At 38.7% G+C, this 22,762-nt stretch overlaps 1 protein-coding gene across 1 annotated transcript; it reads left to right on the top strand.

The window, feature by feature from the left end:
- Positions 1-17,076: 17,076 nt before the first annotated feature.
- Positions 17,077-21,126, top strand: LOC113356951 (DDB1- and CUL4-associated factor 8-like). Its single transcript, XM_026600188.1, has 6 exons — positions 17,077-17,214; positions 18,071-18,322; positions 18,425-18,568; positions 19,088-19,843; positions 20,429-20,663; positions 20,781-21,126. The coding sequence occupies exons 1-6, from the start codon at positions 17,104-17,106 to the stop codon at positions 20,816-20,818; spliced, it is 1,536 nt and encodes a 511-aa protein (XP_026455973.1). The 5' UTR covers positions 17,077-17,103; the 3' UTR covers positions 20,819-21,126.
- Positions 21,127-22,762: the final 1,636 nt, after the last annotated feature.

The following is a 22,762-nucleotide window of genomic DNA, read 5'->3' as shown; positions in this document are numbered from 1 at the left end:
TAAAACCTCATGAGTTCGAGGATGTAAAGAGATTGACCAAATCACTTATCAAACCGAGACAAATCTCAGAGGCTTCAAGGAAAAGGATCCGTCTAACGTGTCTTCTCTACATACAATTTATAGCGCACAAGCAACTATTAGAAGGGTGGAATGGGAAGGGAGGTCCGTTATGCAAGAATTTGAGAAGATAGCTTGGGATTACAACTACACGCGTATCATTAAAAGAGGGCCGGATGAGAAGCCCCTTCAAATATTCATTTCGCATCCTTTGCTTTCACAATTGGCAAATACATGTTGTGGTGTTCTTTTGATGGATTGTACCTACAAGACAAACAAGTAGAATATGCCGTTGTTCAACATCGTGGGTCAAGCCTCGGACAAGGTAACATTCACATTGGCTTGGTGTTTAATGGAAAACGAGAGGGACTATAATTATCATTGGGCATTACGATAATTGAAATTATTCTTCCGGGAAAATCAACTTCCGAGGGACATCGTAACCGATCAAGATGACGCATTAATGAAAGCAATATCCGACGTCTTCCCGGACGCACAAAATTTCCTATGTACATATCATATACGTCAAAATATCATAAAAACTTTCCATGCCTTGTTCGAACCCACTAAGGCGGATATTAAGAAGAGAATGATTGTTCAACTAGAGGAAGATGTTCGAAAGAACAAACTATCCCCCGAAGAAGAAGAAGATGAGAGAGGCAAGATAAAGGAGCGAGTGGACAAAGAACATGCGGAAATTGTGGCTATCATGCTGTGACAGAAAAATTAGGAATCTTTGACACGACGGTTAGTAGAGGTATGAAACCATGCCGATATGCTCGAACGAGGATGGCCGAACAACTTGTGAGCAAGAGGATCTTTTATGAACAATTGCTCGGTATAGGCGAGGGGTTTGATGATATGCATGCCCAAGTATTAGGGACCGAGCAAGAGATGAACTTTCTTCCTTCTCAATATTGGATGAGAATGCCTCTTTGTGGGCATCTAGTGGCGGATACATTATATGTGTTGTTCATTATTTCACCCCCACTGTAGAAGTAACATATACCCCAAAGTGGCAAAAATGCAAAGGATACCTTAAGAAGAGAAGAGTTGTTTTGGCGTTCGTGAACGGTAATCATTTCGTTATTCCAAAACTCAAGGACAATTGTCCATTGCCACCTGTTTGTGGGATGGTAAAAAACAAGGATCTAAATCCCAATATATGTAAGGGACGGATGGCATTATATGAGGAGAATCACCAATTTTGGGATGCGTTGGCCTTATCAAAGAAACCTCTTCAAGAGGAGGAGATTCAAGTTAATACGTGTGGAAGCGATGATGAGTAATTTCGATATATGTGGTTCACTAATACGCAACCTTTTGTTTTTTTGGAAGTTTGAATTGTAAATAGCAGCATAGTTGTGTTTTATAATTATGACGCCAGAACCATGGTGCCGGCGTAGATTATTGTTTTGAATTCACGCCGGAAATACAGAAAAAACATCTAGAGAAATCAGTAAATTCGCCGGCATAGAAGTTAACATAATAACAGTGCCGGTTTTCTGTGAAAAACATATTTGCTAAGGAGATTGCAGACCACCAGCATAGTATCCAAACACATTTGAATTCCGGAACTCTTTCATTTAGGAAACCGACATTGATTTTAATCTTTTCGAGCATGCCGGTACTGGAGAAAACTTAGAAATTTATGTGATCTTGCCACATTCAAACTCTGTAAAAGAGGTAATTTGATACAAGTTTATCAACATAATAAATATAATAACAATACTAGATTGTATACAAGAACAAACTCCAAATTTATGTGGTTCCAAACCAAAAACAAATCAAACATAAACCAAGTCAAGCAAAACACACAAACAAACACATTGTTCAAGACTCACAAACAAACATAAACCAACACTAGATTGTTCAAACCAAACTAATACTATAGAAGAAACAAACGATCACTCGGTTCTTGGCTTCTTGTGTACCCTCTTCTTCCTTTCGCCCCACAAGTCTTTTGCCTCTGGATCTTCAATTTTGTCTATCTTTTGCTCGACGTTCTCCATTCTTTCTGGGTCAGCACCTCTCCTTTCTTGTTCTGTTTCTTAAAGAACTTTGACAAATTTCCAATCCGTCGACGCTGTTAAGGAAATTTTAAACATGTACTTAGTATGTACAATTGTATAAGTTCATAGATATAGATTAAAAGAATAGTAATGAACAAGACGTACGTACAAACAACGTAACGAGCTGTAGAAGTGCGGGTACAGTTTCCGGAGTTGTGGAGGGACGTGCTAGTGGTGGAGGAACATCTACGATATCCAGGCATACAACATAAGGATGCCAGAACTTCCGATGGCCTCTTAAGAAGGTTGGTTCACTCTCATAACTGTTCTCAGCTAATTCCCGATCATCCCTATCCAACATAAGTCCTTGTTCTTCCCTTTCACTTCAATGTGCAAGAATAGGTTTAGGGTCGTAAACTATGAGAGTATGGTTCTCATTTGATTGGCATTGAGGAAAGTCATGAGAGAATTTCTGATAAGATGTATCCGTGAGATCATTCTGCTTGTACCCAAGTTGGCGCATTACACGTCGAGGGTTGTGCATAACAAATCCTTTTGGATGAAATAATGGTCCGTTGTAAAATGAAACATTGTCACGCCTTTGCAAGTAAACTCCTCTGGCATTCCTATATGGGTCAAACACAACATCTTGGACAGCCACCGAGTCCAAAGCCAATCTCATTGCACATAAACGTTTCTTGTTATTGGGCCTCGGGGTATTGTTGAAGAAGTATTTCTGACCTATAGGCCTATTTTGTTGATATTCAGTGAAAGCACTCAATCCTTTATATCGTATGAACAATTTTGGGAAGTGTTCATAACCCACACCTATGTCAATGAAATGTATAAGAAAATAAATAATTGGAAACTAACAAATTTAATGAAAACGATCACCAAATAAGTAGTTTAGCATACCTGAATTACAGTGAAATTCCCATTAAATTGACGCGTGTTCGCCTTAGAAGCTCGACGCACTTCTGCCAAAAAATGTGCCAAGAAAGTAGTGCCCCATGAATACTCATGAACCTTTTCTAACGGATCCAAGTATTATAGGTTATTCATATGCACCCTGTTACCATTAGCGTCAGGGAATATAGCGGTTCCCAAGATGAACAACATATAAGCAGCGACAGTTTGCTGAACTTGTTCGGGATTCAGTTCCTTGTTCTTCGTATTCCCAAACAATTCAATGAGTTTGACGAATGTGATAGTTTTTGTCTGGGAACGGTTTGTCTTGTACATATTTGCCAAAGTGGTTTCCTTGTCCCATCCAAACAACTTTTTAGTCAGCTCATAGATCTTGTCCCATCCTAGGTCCTTAGACTCATCTCCTACCTTAACGGCTTTCCCAAGAACCTCAAGACCTATTATCCTTTGGACATATTCAGGGATAATGGTCATCTCTCCAAAAGGAAAATGCATGGTATCAGTTTCACTTAAAAACCTCTCCAAAAAACAGTTCGTCGTGACGGTATCAGTGCCCACATAATTTTTCATCACGGGATACAACCCAAATGCTTTGACTACTGCTTTAACAGCGTCACACTCAAGCTTCAAAGGTCACACATCCGATTGTTTATGGCGGATAACACGGAATGCTTTCTTGTGGTCCTATAAAAACACACCAAACTTAATTAAATTCACTCGATCTCAGATAAATAATATAATAAGAAGATGCAAACGTCTTACATAAGTTTGATAGATCAAACGAGCCCAAGAGTGTTTGTAAGCAAATAAGAGTTGCGGGTTTATCGGTTCACCCCAATATTTTCCATCATCACGGTATGGAATCATGTCATATTTATCAGGAAGGTGGGATGGGGGCGCCTTTTCATTATCCTTAGGGGCTTCAACTCCGACACCAGTTTGTCTTAAGCCACCTGCTTGTGAGGATGAGCCACCTGCTCGTTCCGGTACAGGTAATTGTTCCCACTCATCATCATCATCACTGATGGTTGAGTCGCTTATAGTTTGATCCCAAATTGTGACCTTAGCAGTAGCCGGATCAGGACGGCTACGTCGAGAAGACTTACGTTTTGCTTCTATAACAACTTTGCCTTTTCCTTTGTTCTTTTGTTCTGCTGTAGACCTATGTTCCAATATGTAAACTGAGTTAAATAATCACAACCGACATATATATTGGACATAACATCAATGCCAGGAACCGAGCGAGTATTGTAAATAACTAAAAATCCATGCCGGTTGTCTTAAATTTTAGAAACAAAATTAACAATTTTTGGTAAAGAAAACCGGCATAGTAAGTTCACATATAGACACTGTCGGAACACCTGCCGGCATTGTAAGATAGATACTGTGTATGCCGGAACTATGTAATTTTAGTACAAAGTGTTTAACAAAAGAGGCTAACGAAAACGACATAGTATTGATCAAATATACAACGCCGGCAACTACAACCGGCATGGTATTCAATTAAATATTCATGCCGGCAGGCTCATGCAATAAAATAGGGATTCAAGACACATAATCTGGCATGATTTTCAAATTGAATTCTACCGCGAATCAAACATGTAACTGAACTTCAAATTTCGATTTCAAAATTTACTTCTAGTGTAGTAGAAAGACTAAACAACGAAGTTTCACTTTGGATAAACCCTAAAAATACTTCAATTCAACATATACATCACTTACCGGAGCAATTGTGTTATTCTCGCCTCACCAACAGACTCTTCAGGCTCAGGCATTTCTTGCGCTTTTGATTTCGATTTACCACCATCATCAGCAGATTCTCAGGATTGGTTATGGGTTTTTCACGAGGTTTGCGACGACCAATTGTCTTTGATAGAAGATGAAACCAAAAGGGAAAGTGAATACAAAGGGAGATTGAATAATTTCCTTTCTATAACCGTCACTTAAATAGAATGAAGGAGTTTGTACCGACGCATAAACTGGTATTAAGGATTTTATAACCGTCAAATAAGTGAGATAAAATAGTTTTTAACCGTCAAATTAGTGGAATGATGGAGTTTGTAGCTGCCACATAACTTGTGTTTGTAACAGTCAGGATGCCGGCATGGAAAGATGGCACAATTGAATGCCGGCATTCTGACAATAAGTTTCAATTGTAACCATAAAACCGGCATAGTAAGCTGATCAAAGTTCAACGCCGGTAGTGATTCTTGATTCATTATTAACGCTTCTCCAAAAGGTTTAAGCAAGGAAACTGACCCAAATTGGGCTTCATATTAATACTAAGGAAATAAACTAAAAAACACTAAACACATAAACATTAAACACATAAAATGAAAGATCTCAAGCTAACAACTAACATCATTTCTTGGTACGAGATTCAACAAACAACGCAGCTTTGAAATGCCTAAAAAACTCTTTTCTCCATTTGGTATATGCGACCTGAGCTTGATACCTATTATCTCGGTATGTTGCGACACAATTTTATGAGGGCAATTGTCCGATTCGCTACAAACTCATCCCCGTAATCCATTTTGCGTTTCTTGCACTTACCGTCATATAACCTCGACATATAAGGACCATCTGCAACAAGACCCTAAAAAAGGTTTGAAGGGCGGTGGTCTTCCGGCAAATACGAAACTATGAAGTAATTCTTAATCCATTCGGTTTCTTCCTCAACATCCGCTTCTATGTTCGCTTGTTTTACACGTTCGATTATCTCTTTAGTTTTTTTGCAATATTTTTCTTGTATTGCTTCCTCTTCTTCTACTCTTTTCCTTCTAAGTATCTCTTCTTCCATTGTGGCAAGTGACTTGGTGGTTTGCTCCTTCCTTTTAAGTTTTTCTAGTATCATGGGAATTGAATTGGTGGTGGATGATGATTGATTCCCTATCGGAGTGGATTTTTTTTTTCGTATAAAAATTCTCTGAAATCGGTAGTTCGTGAATTCTTTGCCATGAGAGAAATGTGTTGGAGCTCACCTTTTTTTTTGAGGTATCAACTGCAATAGGTGTATCCATTACTTTAAATAGATGAGGACACAACGACTCTTTTCCACTTTATCATTCCGGCGTTGTCAGTATCTTAGATCCCACGCCGGAAATGGTCTTTACTGGTTTATGTTTAAAAAAAAGTAGCCGTTATGCATTGAATGCTCTATTCCGGCAGTGTACGATAGATTTTCGACAATGCCGGAACTAATTTCCGGCACACTAATGTATATAACTAAAAAGCCGGAACATTATTTATTGCACTCAGAATTTTGACACTGAATTCCGACATATAATAATATAGAGTATATATAAGATCTACGCCGGTACCAGATACCGTCATGGAATTATGTAAACATAGAATGCCGGAAATGTAATTTATTTCAAATGTAATCCTTGTCGATGGAAAAACGAATGCACTTAACATGTGCATCAATCCTTTGAACCCCTAGGCGACCCTAGTGGACGAGTTATAGTCTCGTGAGGGTTTACATAGAGATCTACCCACAAAGCCTACACTAAAATTTCTAAAGCCATCAATCTTCGTCCGAGGACGATACACTCTCCATCATCTCAGGGGCATACTCCGGGATTTTGGATTCCATGAATTGGTAGCTTGCATCGAATGCGAATGCTTCCCCCTTTTCCTCCAAGTAGCGCGCTTTGACGACTTCATGCTACAAAAACATAACACAAACTTACTTGGTTAGTGGTGTTTAGTAGGAAGATCAAACAACATGGATCACGTAAAATAAACCACAACAATACTTACAAATTGGTCAATGGACAAGTTAAAATGGGATCGTTGAAAATTGGTTTTTGGATGTCTAAATAAGCAAGTATCGCACTCTCAATGACTTGGTGCCTATCATGAATCTGTTGAACACTTCTTCTATTCGGATTCCCAAACTCTTGCATATATTTGTTGTATACCTTACCCCAAAAGGTTACGGAGTCCACCCTTACGGAGGACCGCCTCCTAGCTCGAGTTTCCGCGTACCAAGCTTTGGTGATCGCCAAATCTTCATTTGAATCAAAGGATGCAATTTCTTTGTATGTTGAGGTATTGGGAGAGTTAGAAATATTATATAATGATATCAACTTTGGAGAGTATATGGAACCAGGTGTGTGTTGTTTTGTAGGGAGAGCAAGTGTATTTATAGTATGGTGCCCAAATATGGCCGTTATTGTACTCAATCAATGAAGTTGTACTTGCAAAAATTTGAATTTTGATTTTTCCGGCATAGTAGTAAGGATAAACGAACCGCCGGAAAATGGAGCCGGCATTGGGTCATCTATAACATCATTGCCGGTACATGGTTTATTATACACAGAAACCATATAATTTTTGACATTATATGCCGGCATGTAATAAATATATAAGATCTACGCCGGTACAGGATACCGGCATGGAATTATGTAAACATAGTATGCCGGAAATTTAATTTATTTCAAATGTAATCCTTGTCGACGGAACAACGAATGCACTTAGCACGTGCATCAAGCCTTTAAACCCCTAGGCGACCCTAGTGGACGAGTTATACTTTCGCGAGGGTTTACATAGAGATCTACCAACAAAACCTTACGAAATACCTAACCAAATGCCCTAAAAACCTAAGCAAACACCACTAAACTATCAATCTTCTTAAGAAGAATCCGTCTCCGATTCACCCAGCTGGTGGTACTCCGTGACTTTGGTTACAATATGGTTGACGTTGGCTTCAAACATGAATGCTTCCCCCTTTTCTTGTAAGTAACGTGTTTTCACGGTTTCATGCTACAAAAACAACACATACTTTGTTTGTTACATAAAATTTGCAAACGAGTAGATTATGTCGAATTAATCATAAAGATACTTACAAGTTGTTGAGGGGACAATGTATTGTGGGTAGCGTGATTGATCCAGTGTTTCATTTTTAAATACTCAACCACCGCATTTAGGATGATGTCGTGTCGTTCCTCTATTTGTTTGGCAGTTCTTCCTTTCGGGTTACCGTAATCGTGAATAAATTTGTTAAAAATCTTCAACCACATGGAATCCCGCGTGTTGTTATCTATAACTGAAGGACGAGTTTCGGCGTACCATGCTTGGGTGATTGCTAAATCTTCCTCCGAGTCGAACGATGCCATTTGTTGTATATGGGATTAGGTACTTTACTAAGCTATTTATAGATAATTATCTAGGGTTTAGGGTTTCTAAGTTAAGAGGCTCAAGGAGATATATAAGAACATACCAGTTTAGGACTGTTGGGTCCAAGTATTAGCGTACTTTATATAGATAAAAACCTCAACGACTATTTTTTTTGAAAATCACCAAAACCGGCATTGTAGTAATTGTGACATAAGATGCCGACACCAAGTACATGTACAGTGTTGCCATAATCTAATCATGTCGGTACAAGGGAATTTCTTTACAGATATTGGGCCAAATATGCAACCATTACCGGCATGGTTTTACAACAATAATCAATGCCGTTACACAGAACCGACATTGGATCTATAATAGCGACTACGTAGGCATTTGTGAGATTAAAAAAAAAACGACCAGTTTTAAAAAAAATAAGACCGTTGGTGATTCATTTCTATATAATACTCCCCATTCATTGGGAAAAATCTACACAAACCACCCACCAAATAAAAAAAATCCTTCTCTCAAGAAAGCAAGCACGGTTAAAGCTTCACAAGGGATGGGAGATTCATCATCTAGCTCTATTTGCAAAGTAAGTAGATTAAACGTTACTAACAATATAATCTTCACTACTATGACGCATAACTAATATAATCTTCTCTTACAGAGTCATCATTGCAAGTGTCAAATTTGCAAGTAACCTTCTCATCTATCCATGGACTGTTCTTTTATTTATTCAAAGTGTAGAAGTTGTGATGGGACACGCCGATTTTGGTTTGCAAAAACTGATGATGCTGAAAATGGAAGAATGTTTCTAAGGTGTTTGAATCACCCAAAGTGCGATGAGTTTCAATGGTTTGACAAAGTTGTTGAACTAGAAGAGTCAAGAGAAAACCACAAGGGCCAATGCAAGCCTATCGATGGGTGTGATGGGTGTTATATGAAGGAAAATGAATATGTTGAAAGAGAAGAAGAACCAATGAAGATGATCCTTGACACCCCCATCCCGGACGATGTCTTCAAACAGATTCGGGAAATGCTCAAGGGTTCCGCAATTGTTGAAAAAGGATGGAAATAGATAATCTTTAACCAAATGTAATCCATTCTATGTTTTTTAGCATGTTTTAATTTAAAGTTTCAAATCCAATGTAATAGACTACTTAGGAATGAAATAAAAGAGTGTTTGGAATGGATTTATACTCAAAATTAGCAGAGTGCCGGCATAGAAGCAACCAAGCTTACAGTGCCGGTTTTCTGTCAACTATGAAAATTTGGAAAAAATCATAAAACCGGCATAGATGTTAGAAAAACGAATATGCCGGTACCTTCCGATTTCTATACAGGAACATGAAAATTTTAATCTTCTAGTTCCGATATGGTTTTATAAATTCATTGCCGGTACGAGGAATCTAAACATGTTCACTAGAAATCTTCTAAGCTTTTCCATGCCGGCAGTAGTCGTAAATAGATCTTGCAAAAATAACATTTCACTAGAAATCTAAACATGTTCAACATAAAGCAATCACTAGAAATCTAAACATGTTCAACATAAACCAAACAACTAGATTCTGCTTAAATGTTCTTAATCCAGGTAACATAAAATAAAATCAAGCCAAACAACTAAAGAGTTAATCATGAGGTACAAACGAAAACAAGTTCGGAATTGTTCAAGACGTAACAACCACCATCTAGAAAAAGAAACACAACTAAATAGTTAATCACTTGGTCTTTTGCTTCTTTTGTGCCGGTTTCTTCTTAATTTCCCTGAACAAATATCTTGCACTAGGGTCGATTTCTTCGATTTTATCAAGCTTCTCCATGAGTTCCTTCACTTCTTCATTGGATAACCCATCTCCTTCATCGTACTTGCAACATAACTGCTTCCTCAACTTGCCAAGCCGACGCCGCTAGTTTCATACATACAAAACATAATTAGTATATATATGCTAATATAAGATTATGTGTATATTAAACGACTAAGTAGTTAACAATACTTACTAGCAATCCAACGGTCTTATTAAGTTGGGCGATCGTAGGTGGTGCCTGTACGGGAGTTGGAACGAGAGGGTGTTTCCGTGGTGGAACTTGGACGTCATCCGGGCGGACGACAAAAAGATGTGACCATTGCAGGTAATCTTCCATGTAGTCGGTATCAACCTCATCACCGTTTTCCGAAAGCTCCCACTTATCCCACTGACTAATATCTACCAAACGACGTGGTTCCCTATCCCTCCTATCTGTTGGATCCGGTTTTGGATCATACTCTACATGCAACCGATTAGGAGTTGAAAAGCACCGAGAAAGTTCAAGAACAAAACATTGAAAAGAGTCCGTCTCGAAATGTGATAATTGCTTATATCCAAGTTGGCGCATCGCACGTGTAGGATTGGCCATAACGTATCCTTTTGGGTGGAACAACGGCCCATGGTAGAATACAACGTTACCAAACCTCAACACTTGGTGGTTTCCTCCTTGTAAGGGTCGAACACAACATCTTTGGTACTCATCGCGTCCAAAGCCAATCTCATATCGATCAGTCGACCCATGTTACCGGGCTTCGGAGTATTGTTGAACTCGTATCTCTTAGCTATAGGCGTATCGGGTTCGGGAAGGTCTTTGATCTTCAAGGAGGTCCAGTCCTTGAACAAGGTTGGGAAATGTTCATAAGCCCATACCTATTCCAAGGTGAAGCAATAAGTTTTGTTTCTAAGTTCACGATAAGGGTACATGTGAACAATATACATAATAACATAAGTTTAAAAACAAAATTACCTGCAGTAAAGTGAAATTCCCGACAAATTGGTTGGTTTTAGCCTTAGAGGCCCTTCTCATCTCCGTCATCAAATGTGCCATTACCGCGGTGCCCCAAGAATACCCATAGACATATTCCAACGGATCCAAGTACTGAAGGTAGTTCGCACTAATCCTGTTGCCATTAGTGTCAGGGAATACCCTAGTGCCCAAGATGTATAACAGGTATGCAACGGCAGTATAACGAATTTGTTTAGGGTATCATCCATCATCCAAACTTCTTTGCTTTGTGTTTTCAAACTTCTTCTTAAGCAGCGTCAACTTGATTTTCTTTGTCTTACCATACGTGGATTCATAAAAGCTCTCCACAGAAGTTTTGTAGTCCCAACCAAACAGCTTGTTAGTCAGAGCGTGCAACTTCGACCATTCTAGGTCCACATACTCAACTCCTTCTGCAATTGATTTGACGATAACACTCAAGCCTAGAATGTTCTGAGCATCTTCAGGGATGAAGGTCATCTCCCCAAAAGGGAAGTGCATGGTATCGGTTTTACCATGATACCTTTCGACGAATAAATTGACAGTCACGGAATCAGGCTTCACATAATTTTCAACCAAAGCATATAGACCAGAATCCATTACTATTTGTTGGACCTCTTCACATTCCTCAGACAATTTCCAACAATCCGCGGCTTGGTTTTGGCAAACACGCACAGCCTTCTTATGATCCTACAATTAGGAGACAATACAATTAAGATATTTTACATAAATACACAACAATACATATACACAAGATAAAAAATGCTTACATAGGTTTGATAGATAGTACGAGTCCACGAGTACTTGTATCCAAATAGTGTTTTCGGTTCCGGAGCTTCACCCCAAATTCTACCACGTTCAAGGTCAGGTATCATGTCATTAATATGAGGAAGGTGGGAACCTTTAACTTTCACTTTTCCTTTGCCCTTCTTGCCATTGCCTTGTGTTGGTTGTTGACTTGGTCCACCAACTTCACTTTGGCTTGCTAATTGATTTGGAGGAACCACATTATCTTCATCCTCACTTTCCTCTTCATCTTGCTCATCTTGATCATCGTGCTCATGGATTACAACTCGACTACGGTCACCACTACTCTCCCAAATTATCCCTCTTGTCTCAGCCCCCAAACGCTTTTTGCGACCTTCATCTTTCCCTCGAGGAGGGAGAGATTGAGGAGTATCAAGACCGTCCTTCCTTCTTCTCTTAGTGACCGCATCTTTAGTTTTTCTTTTGCTAGCTTCCTTGGCATTTGACCTATATCATAAGCACAAGAAATGAATGTGAGACAACTCACTTTCAGTTTTTGTACTGGCATTGACTTACTTAAACTAACCACGCCAGTTAAATGTTCCGGCAGTGAACATTGACTATCGAGAATGCCGGTAGTCATATGTAATTCTCCTGGATATCAAAAGAGTACTACCGGAACTCTCGAAATAAATCAATTCCATGCCGTAACTTTGTACGACAAACAAATCAACCTAAAATCTTTGCCGGTATAGGTGACAAATTCTTAAGTTTTCCTGTATGTTTTAAGCCCACTACCGGCATGCTCGAATTATTACAAAAGAATGCCGGTACCCAAAACCGGCATATAATGCAACCCAAAATCTATGCCAGTACTGGTGACAAATTCATAAACTCTCCTGTATGTTTTAAGTCCACTACCGGCATACACAAATTATTACTAAAGACTGCCGGTACTAAAAACTGGCATAGACTTCGACCCAAATTCTATGCCGGTAGGAAAATTCAGTTTCAGGTGAATCTGGTGTTGGAAACGGCATTGCATTCATCCAAGATTAAATGCCGGAACACAAAACCGGCACTGTATTCACACATATTTTAGTGCCGGTACTCACTGAAACTCAACTGTTTAAGTTAGGGTTCGCGATTCTAACCTAAACCCATTGCTATATATCAATTTAAACACTCATAAAGTAGTTTAAAATCACTTACCTTCTCACCGAAGCCATGGTTACGAGAGGTTGATTCTCCGGATCTTCTTCTTCTTGCTCTTGAGCAATCTTATCAATTCTTTGTTCCTGTTTTTGTTGAGCAATCGATTTTGAGTTCGATTGGGCATTTGTTTTCTTTCGCGGAGGCATTGTTTATGATTCAGGTAGGTTAATCGACGAAGAAATTTTTGAATCGACGAAGAATCGATGAATTTTGTTTTCAAAACCTAACCTTAAGAGTGCCGGTAGTGAATTGAGAGAATGGGTGATATGTTTTGGTTATTTGATTTTTATGTTTTAGGAGAAAGGGTATAATGGTCTTTTCATAATGTTTTTTAATTAATCAAAGGGTATTTTAGTATTTTCATACCCAAAAATCACCCCTTAGCACACACCATGGGTTGGAGGAGTAATCAATATCCCCCAATTACTTTTTTTATCCCCCAATTTCGCATTCTTAATTTTTTAGTTATAAGTGTCCTCTTAATTATTTTAATACATATTTATTTTGATTAATAAATAATTTAAATAAAAATAAAAATAGAAATAATATCAATAAAACCTTGTGGCGGTAGTGGAAGAACGCGCGATTGGGGGACACTTGAACTAATTGGGGGATATAAATTACTTTCCCCAACCAATAGTGTCTGCTAAGGGGTGTTTTTGGGGGGCAAAAATACTAAAATACCCTTCCCTCAAAATAAAAATAAAAAAACTTAAAATCAAAAAACAAAATCATATCCCCATTTCCATCTTCACCTCTTATTAATCTCTTTTAAGGTTAGGGTTTTGAAACCTAAATATTCCCCACTCCCTTTCAAATTCTAAATTTTTCCCACTCCCTTTCAAACTCTCTCCTCCTTCTCTGCCGGTTCCTCACTTTGAAAACGATTTTTTATCTTTTACATTCCGAAGTGATGAAGACCATGCCGGAAGTGATGAAGACATGCCAGAAGTGATGAAGACCATGCCGGTATACAGCGACGGAAGCAGGATCCAGAGCCTAGGTGGCTAACACACCACTATGAGATAAACAAAAAATTTCTAGGGGGCTATTTAATTTTCTTCCAAAAAAACATACATCAAAATATGACTTTTTGGTGATCTTTAGAGATTTGGGGGTGGCTGGAGCACCCCTCAGCCACCCCCAGTACCGTCCCTGCCGGTATAGATGAAGACCATGCCGGAAGTGATGAATACCATGCCGGTAGTGATGAAGACCATGTTGGAAATAATTTTTTTTACATCGCCAGAAGTGATGAAGACCATGCCGAAAAATGGTACCAGCATGCTTGTTAACTAACATTCAATACCGTAACTAAATGCCGGCATGCTCGATAGAAATCTATCAATGCCGGTAGTCAAGTGAAAAAATTTAATTTTCTGGATACTTTACATCATGTGCCGATAAAGAAATTTAAGCATTATACTATACCGTCAGCGGTACCGGCATGCTCGAGAATTAAATAACTGTGCCGGCAGTGGACTGATTAAAACCAGAAAAAAAATCAAAACGGAATAGGTTTTGAATTTCAAAACAAGAAAAATTTATACGAGACGTTGTCTCGCACTCTGCTAAGGGACGCTGCCCCCCCTCCCGGATAGCGGCAAACATTTATGAAAATTTTCAACAAATGCTGGCATGCATGGACGACCGACAACAACGCCGACACACTGTGTTGGTTGAATATTCCCTGGTACGTGAAAATATGGTGCGCCGGCATTGATATAACTATGAACACATGCCGGTTTAGGTTGTTCCATCATGGTATTCATAGTTATATCAATGCCGGCAGGATGTCTTGCAGGTGCAGCCATAGTGAATCCAAAGTTACATCCGGAGAAGACTCAACATAAGAGACATATTTGTTGCTAACTTGAAGACTCAGAGACATCTCTTTGGTCACTATGGTCACTCATCTCAACCAAAAATTTTGAACCCAACATTCATACTTTTAATCTCTCCAAAATGATAATGATTTCTATAAATCATTTTCAAACTAATCAATTAACATAACTAATTATTATTAACAACTATACCTAATTAATGAGGGGTAGATTAGAATTAGTGAAAATACATGGATATGGGGTGACCTTGATTTACTATTTAAATCCCGTTTTTGTGTTTTTCCTATATCCTCCAATTAATATAAGTGTCCTCCAATCGCGCGTTCTAGTGGAAATTGTGGCAGTTCTTATAAAGTGGTGGAAGCGGAAATATTAGTGGTGGTCAGGGGCGGAGCTGAGCCCAATTGTAATTATTTTTGGTCTTTTTTATCATAAAGTGGGCCACAAAGTCCATTTTGCACCCGTATGGAACTTGCCAAGAATTTTTGCTCCCCCTTTCTCAAAATCCTGGCTCCCCCCATGGTGGTGGTGGAAGAAGTAGTGGCGGTGGGTGCTGGTGAGTAGTGATGGACGATATTAGGTTTGTGTGTATTGCAACATGGATAACGTTGTATTGTGAAAGATGTGGTTGGTTGTTTTTATCATGATTGATAAAGGAAGATACCAAATATTTCAGGGATGATACCAAATCATATGGGATAACATGTTTATGATCGCTGGGTCACTCAAACGACACCCCTGCTATCTTTGGTACTATTTCGTATAAATTATGATTTTTTTAATGTTAAATTAAAATTGATTGCAATACAAAAGAGAATATTACACAGAAAAATAATAATGAAACAATTAAATTGACGACCTTTTGTTCAGTCTAAACCTTACACATGACATTTGTGATGGAAAATTAGAATTACGTTCAATAACCTACACGAGATGGGTGGCAGTGGTGGTGGTAGTGCTAGAGTCAAAAATTGACATTGAGGGGGTTATTTTTTTTCCAAAAGAAATATATAAACCCGGAGGGCTAAACCCTAAACATAGATGGGAAAAGTACTATTTTTAGAATAAAATTAAAGATTTTTATATAGTTATTAGAATTTTAGGGAGGCTAGAGCCAGGTTAGTCAACCATTGGCTCTGCCACTGGGTGGTGGTGAAGAAAAAAAATGGTATCATACAGTTTGCGATGGTGGCGGATTTTAATTAGTAATAACATACTATTTTAATTTCTTAACTCTCCATTAAACGTGTAACATTATAAAGTATAAAACTTGGTTGATCTTTTTAATGTTAAAATAAACTCGGTTAAAACACTTGACAATTTAAAAAAAATACTGGAACCAATTATCATGTTATTTAATAACCGCAGAAGAACTACATGAATCAAAATCAGAATATATGAAATTATTTATTATCGAGCCGCGCTATCACGGCACGGGTCATATTCTAGTTTTATATTAAAAAGAAATATAAGTGCGATCCTGGAAAACCAAATATGTTTATTTTGCTCTAGTTTTCCATAATGGAAAACACAGTTTGTTCATCCACGTGGCTCAACAATATTTTTTTTTGTTCATTGCCATAAGAATTACCCTAAATAGAAATTTATAAGAGCTCTCGAAACTAAAAAAGAAGTATAAGACTAATAATAGGCAATTTTGCAGGTAACTTCTTAAGAATGAAAGAAATATGCTTCAATGACGAGGTGGAAGGAGAATATGGGGTTGAGTATTTTGAATGCAAAGCATTGGAGGTAGCTGTTGACTGGACGGAAGATCTTAGCACAACTATTTAAAGTGGATTGTGAAGCAGTGGTGAATTCTATAACTGGGGATGATCTACAAGTTCATTGGTAAGGTTCCGGGTGTTTCCTTAAACCCTGCGGATTGTGTCAAAATCAAAAAATAAAATAAAAAAATACAAATTCATTGGTACAATCAGAATATTGTTCAAAAAATAGATTTAATAGTAGTAATTTTTGATTTTATAAGTCTGTAAACAGACTAAGTAATAATGTTGTTCATTTTATAGCAAGAAAAGCTAGAGAGGAAGCTACAAGTTTTCATTTTATGAAGATTTTTATATCTTTACTCTAATAGAGAATGACAATTATAAAAATTTAGTATCGAGAAAAAAAAATCCTTGAAACCAAATCCTTAAAGCCCCTGTGGCAGGTTTGGAAGCGTTAGATGGATTCGCCTTGGGGCCGGGCTGGTCTTGAGTTCAGCTATTCTCAAAACCAAATCCTTGGAGGCCCCGTATACTAGGTTTCATATGCAAGCCCTTGATGGATTTTCCTTGGGGCCGGGCTGGTCTTGGGTTCAGCTTTGCTTAAAAGGGTACTGTTCCTATCGCTATCGCCACAAGTGAAAGCTCGAAATAGAGAAGAGGGAAATGGCGAAAAGGGCAAAGACAACAGCCGGGAAAGGAATCAATGAAATATGGAAACGCGAAGTTGGTGAAGTGCCACCAAGAACCTTCGCTCATCGTCTTGGTGCTTCTCAGGTTTATTGCTTTTTTCTTCCCACAATAAATTCACCTTTATTCGTACCCAATTTTGTTATTTATTTACGATTTTGACTGGTTTATTGATTTTTGAGGTATTTCGATTGATTTGGTTGTATAGAATGATTATTCAGTTTATGGGTTATTGTTTGAAAACCCTCTTTACTTTTTTAAGTAAGTTAACGGATTTGTCTAGAGATCATTAGTTGGTTCTGAGAATGTTCTGTTTAAAGCAAACTATCTTTAAAGGCAATGTTTTTTTTTATGAATCTCTTCTTGGGTACTTCATTTGCAGTACTGAAAAACTGCACATAGATTCTACATTTTCTGCTGTATAGCAGATGAAATAAGAAATTTTAAGAAAATAAGCAACATGGTGATGAGTCCATGATAGCGTAGATGAATACTGTCCATCTCGCAGACTAGCACTTACTCAATCAAGAAAAAATGGGAAAGCGAAGTTTGATAACTGCATAAGAAGTGCAGATGTTAGACTATAAGTAGCAGTTTGTTTTGCCTGTACTAAAAGGTGTGCAGATGTTGCTAATATGGATTCAACAGTTGGATCCAGTCATAACTGTTAAGTGATCTTTTTGTGAATCACGATAAAAATTTCTTCCATTGATCATCAATCGTGGATTTTGCATATATTAGCCGCATTTTTTAGCTACATAGTTTTTCAAATGGTTTCGGAATTTTTTCCAATTGGAGTTTCCTTGTCGTTATTTTTACTTGTACTTTTATTCCATGTCGATCAAGATGTACCATCATCTATTTGTTCTATCCTCATATCCATCTAGTTGCAAACTAAAAATATTGAACAGCTCTTATAGCCATCTTTTCTTATTTTCTTTAGGATCTTGTGCTTCGACTTGCTGTCTACAAGACCTTGGAAAAGCATAGGGGTTGCGTAAATACAGTGAGCTTCAATGCTGAAGGAGACATACTTGTGTCTGGATCCGATGACAGATTTGTTATGTTGTGGGACTGGGAAACTGCCCGTGTGAAGCTATCTTTCCACTCTGGGCATACCAACAATGTTTTTCAAGCAAAGATCATGCCATACACTAATGATCGAAGTATTGTAACATGTGCTGCAGATGGGCAGGTAATACCTCACATTAAAAGTTAGAAAGAATGAAACGTAAGTTTTCCAGCTTTCTGAGTTCCTAATTGAGCTTTTATATTTTTTCCTTTATGTACATTTCAGGTGAGACATGCTCAAATCCAAGAAGACAGCCAAGTGAATACAAGACAGTTGGGAAAGCATCAAGGACGAGCTCATAAGTTGGCAATTGAGCCAGGAAGCCCTCACATCTTTTATACATGCGGTGAAGATGGATCCGTTCGGCATGTGAGTGTTGTATTAGCCCTTTTATAGGATATATATTTGTCTCTGCATGTTGAAATCCACGACATCTCTCATTTAGACCTCATTAGTGGACATTGTGTCTCATATGCTGGTTTGTGCTTCTGGACGTCTTTTGTGCTAATTACCAGCTCCTTAATCATTACAACTAAATCTTAAACATGATAATAACTTCACTTTATGCTTACTGGTATGTTTAAGCTACCTCACATAATGCGCCATTAACCATAAGCACTTGATTACGGACCTTTATCATAGCTTAGTCAGTAATATTACCAATCCAGTTAACTTGAGTTAGTCTCTGATTAAATGGAACTGATTATGGCATGTTTCAGAACCATAAAAAGCTAACATTTTAGGGTTAGCAATAGTATTGTTTTCATGGATTTATTGATTTATAGTATTTTTTTTTCATAATTCCTTGACCGAGCCCAAATGGTATAATAGATTAGGCATTTAGCCATTTATGCAATTACCCAAGCTGTACGAGTTTGCTTTTTGCAGTTTGATTTGAGATCTAGTTCTGCTACAAGGCTTTTCACGTGCAAGGCTTTCTCTTCGGATAGATCGGCATATATGCCAACAGTCCATCTTAATACCATTGCAATAGATCCAAGGAATCCAAATCTCTTCGCAGTTGGTGGGACTGATGAGTTTGCCCGTCTCTACGACATCCGCAAATACAATTGGGATGGATCAAATGATTTTGGTCAACCCACAGACTGTTTCTCCCCACAACATCTGATTGGTGACGAGCAAGTGGGGATTACAGGCCTGGCCTTCTCAAACCAGAGTGAGTTACTTGTCTCCTACAGTGATGAGCATATCTATTTATTCGCAAGAGATATGGGAGTAGGACCGACTCCTGTGCCGGCATCTCCATCATCCGAGGCAAGCAACGCCAGTGGAGATTCTAATCCAAATACACAAGCATCTCCATCAGCGAATGATGTCGATGCTGATACTGCTGAACTCCTAGTTTACAAGGGGCATAGAAATTGTGATACTGTGAAGGGTGTTTCATTTTTTGGGCCCAGAGATGAATATGTGGTAAGTGGTTCTGATTGTGGTAGGATCTTCATTTGGAGGAAGAAAGACGGGGAGATACTGCGTGCTATGGAAGCAGACAAGCATATAGTAAACTGCATTCAATCCCATCCCCATGTGACTATGCTTGCTAGTAGTGGCATTGAGCATGACATAAAGATCTGGACTCCGAAGGCTGATGATAGAGCATCACTGCCCGTAAAAGTTGAACAGGTAACCTTCATCTTTGATAAGCATGGCTTATGGCACATCTTAACATGTTGTGTATTAAAAATAATAGCAGGTCATTTCTTACCCTCAAAGAAGTTTGATATGGGAAGCAAATTCTATAACATCTTGGTGCAACTTTGATGTTTGCACCATGCGCAGTATAGTGCCATCCTATGGTCTGTCTTGACCGCCAGGAGACTAACTTTCTCCATCTAGTTTTGTCATTAAGCTTAACTTCTTATTTTGCTATGTTGCTAAGCATGTGCTTGCGTAGTCCGTCGAGCTCAATTCTGTTCTACTTCTTCCCGCACCATAAAGTAAGAAAGAACCAATTAGTATATGTGAAGATTTTGTTTTCCACAGCTAGTTACAAAATGATATGTGGTAGGTTTTGCAATCGTTTTTATTTCTCAACCAAGGTAGAGGCTTAGGATGGTGGTTGCTGAATATTTTTCCTGAACATATATGCTTCTCACTGTATTCATGCACGCTAGGACATGCATGTTTAGTGAAAAAACTTCCAGGTCGTCCTTAGGGCTGTCTGGGCAGCAGAGGAAGTTCTAATTTCTCTGCTGGTACTTGTTAAAGGTTGAACCTGGACTCTTTACTTGCCTTGCCCTCGGTTGGGAGCATGACGATGACGATTTTGATTATGAGAATGATGACGATGCCACCGACTTCTGTGAGCACGAAGACAGTGACGATGAAGACAGTGATAGTGAGGACAACAGTGATAGTGATGATGATGATGATGACGCTAGCGACGATTACGATAATGATGATGCTGATGATAATGATAATATTAATGATGCAGATGATAATGGTGAGAATGATACCGATACCGATTCTTAAATGTATGTGTATCCAGTTGAGTCCAAGGAGAAGTATTGGCCATTACCGCTTATTCACTCCTGAAGATATTTTTCAATTTCTACCGCAGCAGAGGCAGAGATCTACAGCCAGCAACAATATGGATGATACAGCTGCAGGCGTTAACTTGCTACAGCTTTTTGCTGCCTTAAATCGTGATGTTGATGGTGATAATGGCAGTCATGATGATGCCGACAACGACTCAGATGGTGATGTAGCAGATACATGTAGAGTTAACTAGCATCTGGTGAGTTAACTAGCAGATACAAAATTGTACATAGTTTTCAGTAATAAATTCTATTAGCTGAACTATATAAACTTGGGCAGCCTCAACACTTTTGCGGATTTCTTCCTTTTGTACTACCATTGTGTATATCCATCTTAGCTTTTTATATTGTCACTTGTGTTTGTTTTCCTTCTCTCCTTTTTTTCTTCTTCTGAATCAACTGACTGTTTTGCACATAACGTGACTTGACTTAATTGGGAAACCCAGCATGAAAGAGTGACTGTTGCCAAGGTGTTGTCGGAGCCTCTGATGTAATTTTTTTCGCTATAGATGTCAAAAGGTTCTGTCAAATGTCCTGAGCTGGCACAGACTCTCATACCATGTCGGGGATCATCCCATAACCTCCTAAACTTTCTCTCGATGCCGGTGCATGCTAGGTTGTACTTATTGTTTAGTTTTTGCAGTTACTACTTTACTAGCGCCACCAGATTTGACTTATTGTTTGGTACTGATATGGATAATCGGCATTCGAAGTTAACAACTTCACTGTTACAATAGGAGAAAAGACAGCATACACGAACAACGCAGCCTAAGCAGGATTTCATGCTTTCCTCACAGGATGAAATTCCTTGAGGTTTGTGGAAGCTTCCATGTGTAATGCGGATCTGCATATGCAGCTGAACAAACTGGCTCTGTTACCGTGATTGTGAAGGCACTTGGTTTCTGTATGCTTTTCATCGGAGTTGGCATGGGCATATATCATGCTACTGATTAAAATGGGATCTATTTGCACTGTATATATACTCAGTACTATCACTGTATACAGATAATTCATCATCTGCCACGTGTTGAGGGAACCACACGTGAAAGACACAGCCTTGATAATCAAGATATGATGCCACGTCTCAACATCCAAGGGGCATCTATCATCTACATATACCCATCATCAGATTAATCCTACGACGAAGAATCAAGGGGTACCATAAGAGCAAGCCATCGCGAAGCACCATAGAAGATCAAGAGCTCTACTTTACTTCATCCCAAGGAAGATCCAAGATCAAGGGTTGGGGTGAGTCCCGCCGACAAGGATGTGACAAGGGCATCAGACAGCTGTCTGACGCATGCGGACTGACCCAACCACCCGCATTAAATACCCTAGACATAGGGTACGTGTCGGACGCCTTGTGGAGAAGAAGAAGGTCCATCTTCGTTCCTACATAATGCCGTTGGAAGACGCTGGGTCAGAACGAAGATAACATCGGATGACGCAGTAACCAAGACGATAAGGACAGCTGTACTCGAAGAAAGGGACCCACAGGAGCAGTCTATAAATACCCCAACCACTAAGGAAGAGGGGCCGACTATTTTTTAGTGAGAGTGAAAGAGATTGCAAGAGAGAGAAATTGTAAGAGTAAGTATGAGTATTGTTTCCCTCCTAGCTTCGTTCCTCACCCAAAGTCGTTCGACTATCTTTGTAACCTTTAATGCATAGTGAAACACCAACCCCCGTGGATGTAGGCCTTAGTGCTGAACCACGTAAATCATTGTCTAATTTACTTTCTGCACTTTACTCTTCGTATTTAACTGTCATGCACCATTTATGCTCATCGTAGTTTCCATTGTGATGAATGACGAGGACGAGCTCAAAGGTTCTGAGTCTCCCTTATCATAGTTTTATTCATATTCTGCCATTTACTAAGCTTTGGTTATATTGCGAATATTGTTTGTGGACAGTGGACACGATGATACCATCGTTACTTCTGTGTTCACAATCTGGCGCTAGAAACAAGGACTTTTGTCCCGGTAAAAGATTTATCTTTTCCTGT

The sequence above is a fragment of the Papaver somniferum genome, chromosome 3, assembly GCF_003573695.1.
Source record: "Papaver somniferum cultivar HN1 chromosome 3, ASM357369v1, whole genome shotgun sequence".
NCBI lineage: Eukaryota > Viridiplantae > Streptophyta > Magnoliopsida > Ranunculales > Papaveraceae > Papaver > Papaver somniferum.
Note: the sequence above shows the minus strand (reverse complement) of the source record. Positions and strands in the feature narration are given on the sequence as shown.

What these genes read in the sequence shown, in the direction of transcription:
- LOC113356951 (XM_026600188.1), top strand. Translation starts at nt 17,104, where the DNA reads ATGGCGAAAAGGGCAAAGACAACAGCCGGGAAAGGAATCAATGAAATA. An exon ending in TGCCCGTAAAAGTTGAACAG is followed by an intron (nt 19,844 to 20,428) that starts GTAACCTTCATC and finishes TACTTGTTAAAG; the next exon opens with GTTGAACCTGGACTCTTTAC. An exon ending in TAATGATGCAGATGATAATG is followed by an intron (nt 20,664 to 20,780) that starts GTGAGAATGATA and finishes TTTCTACCGCAG; the next exon opens with CAGAGGCAGAGATCTACAGC.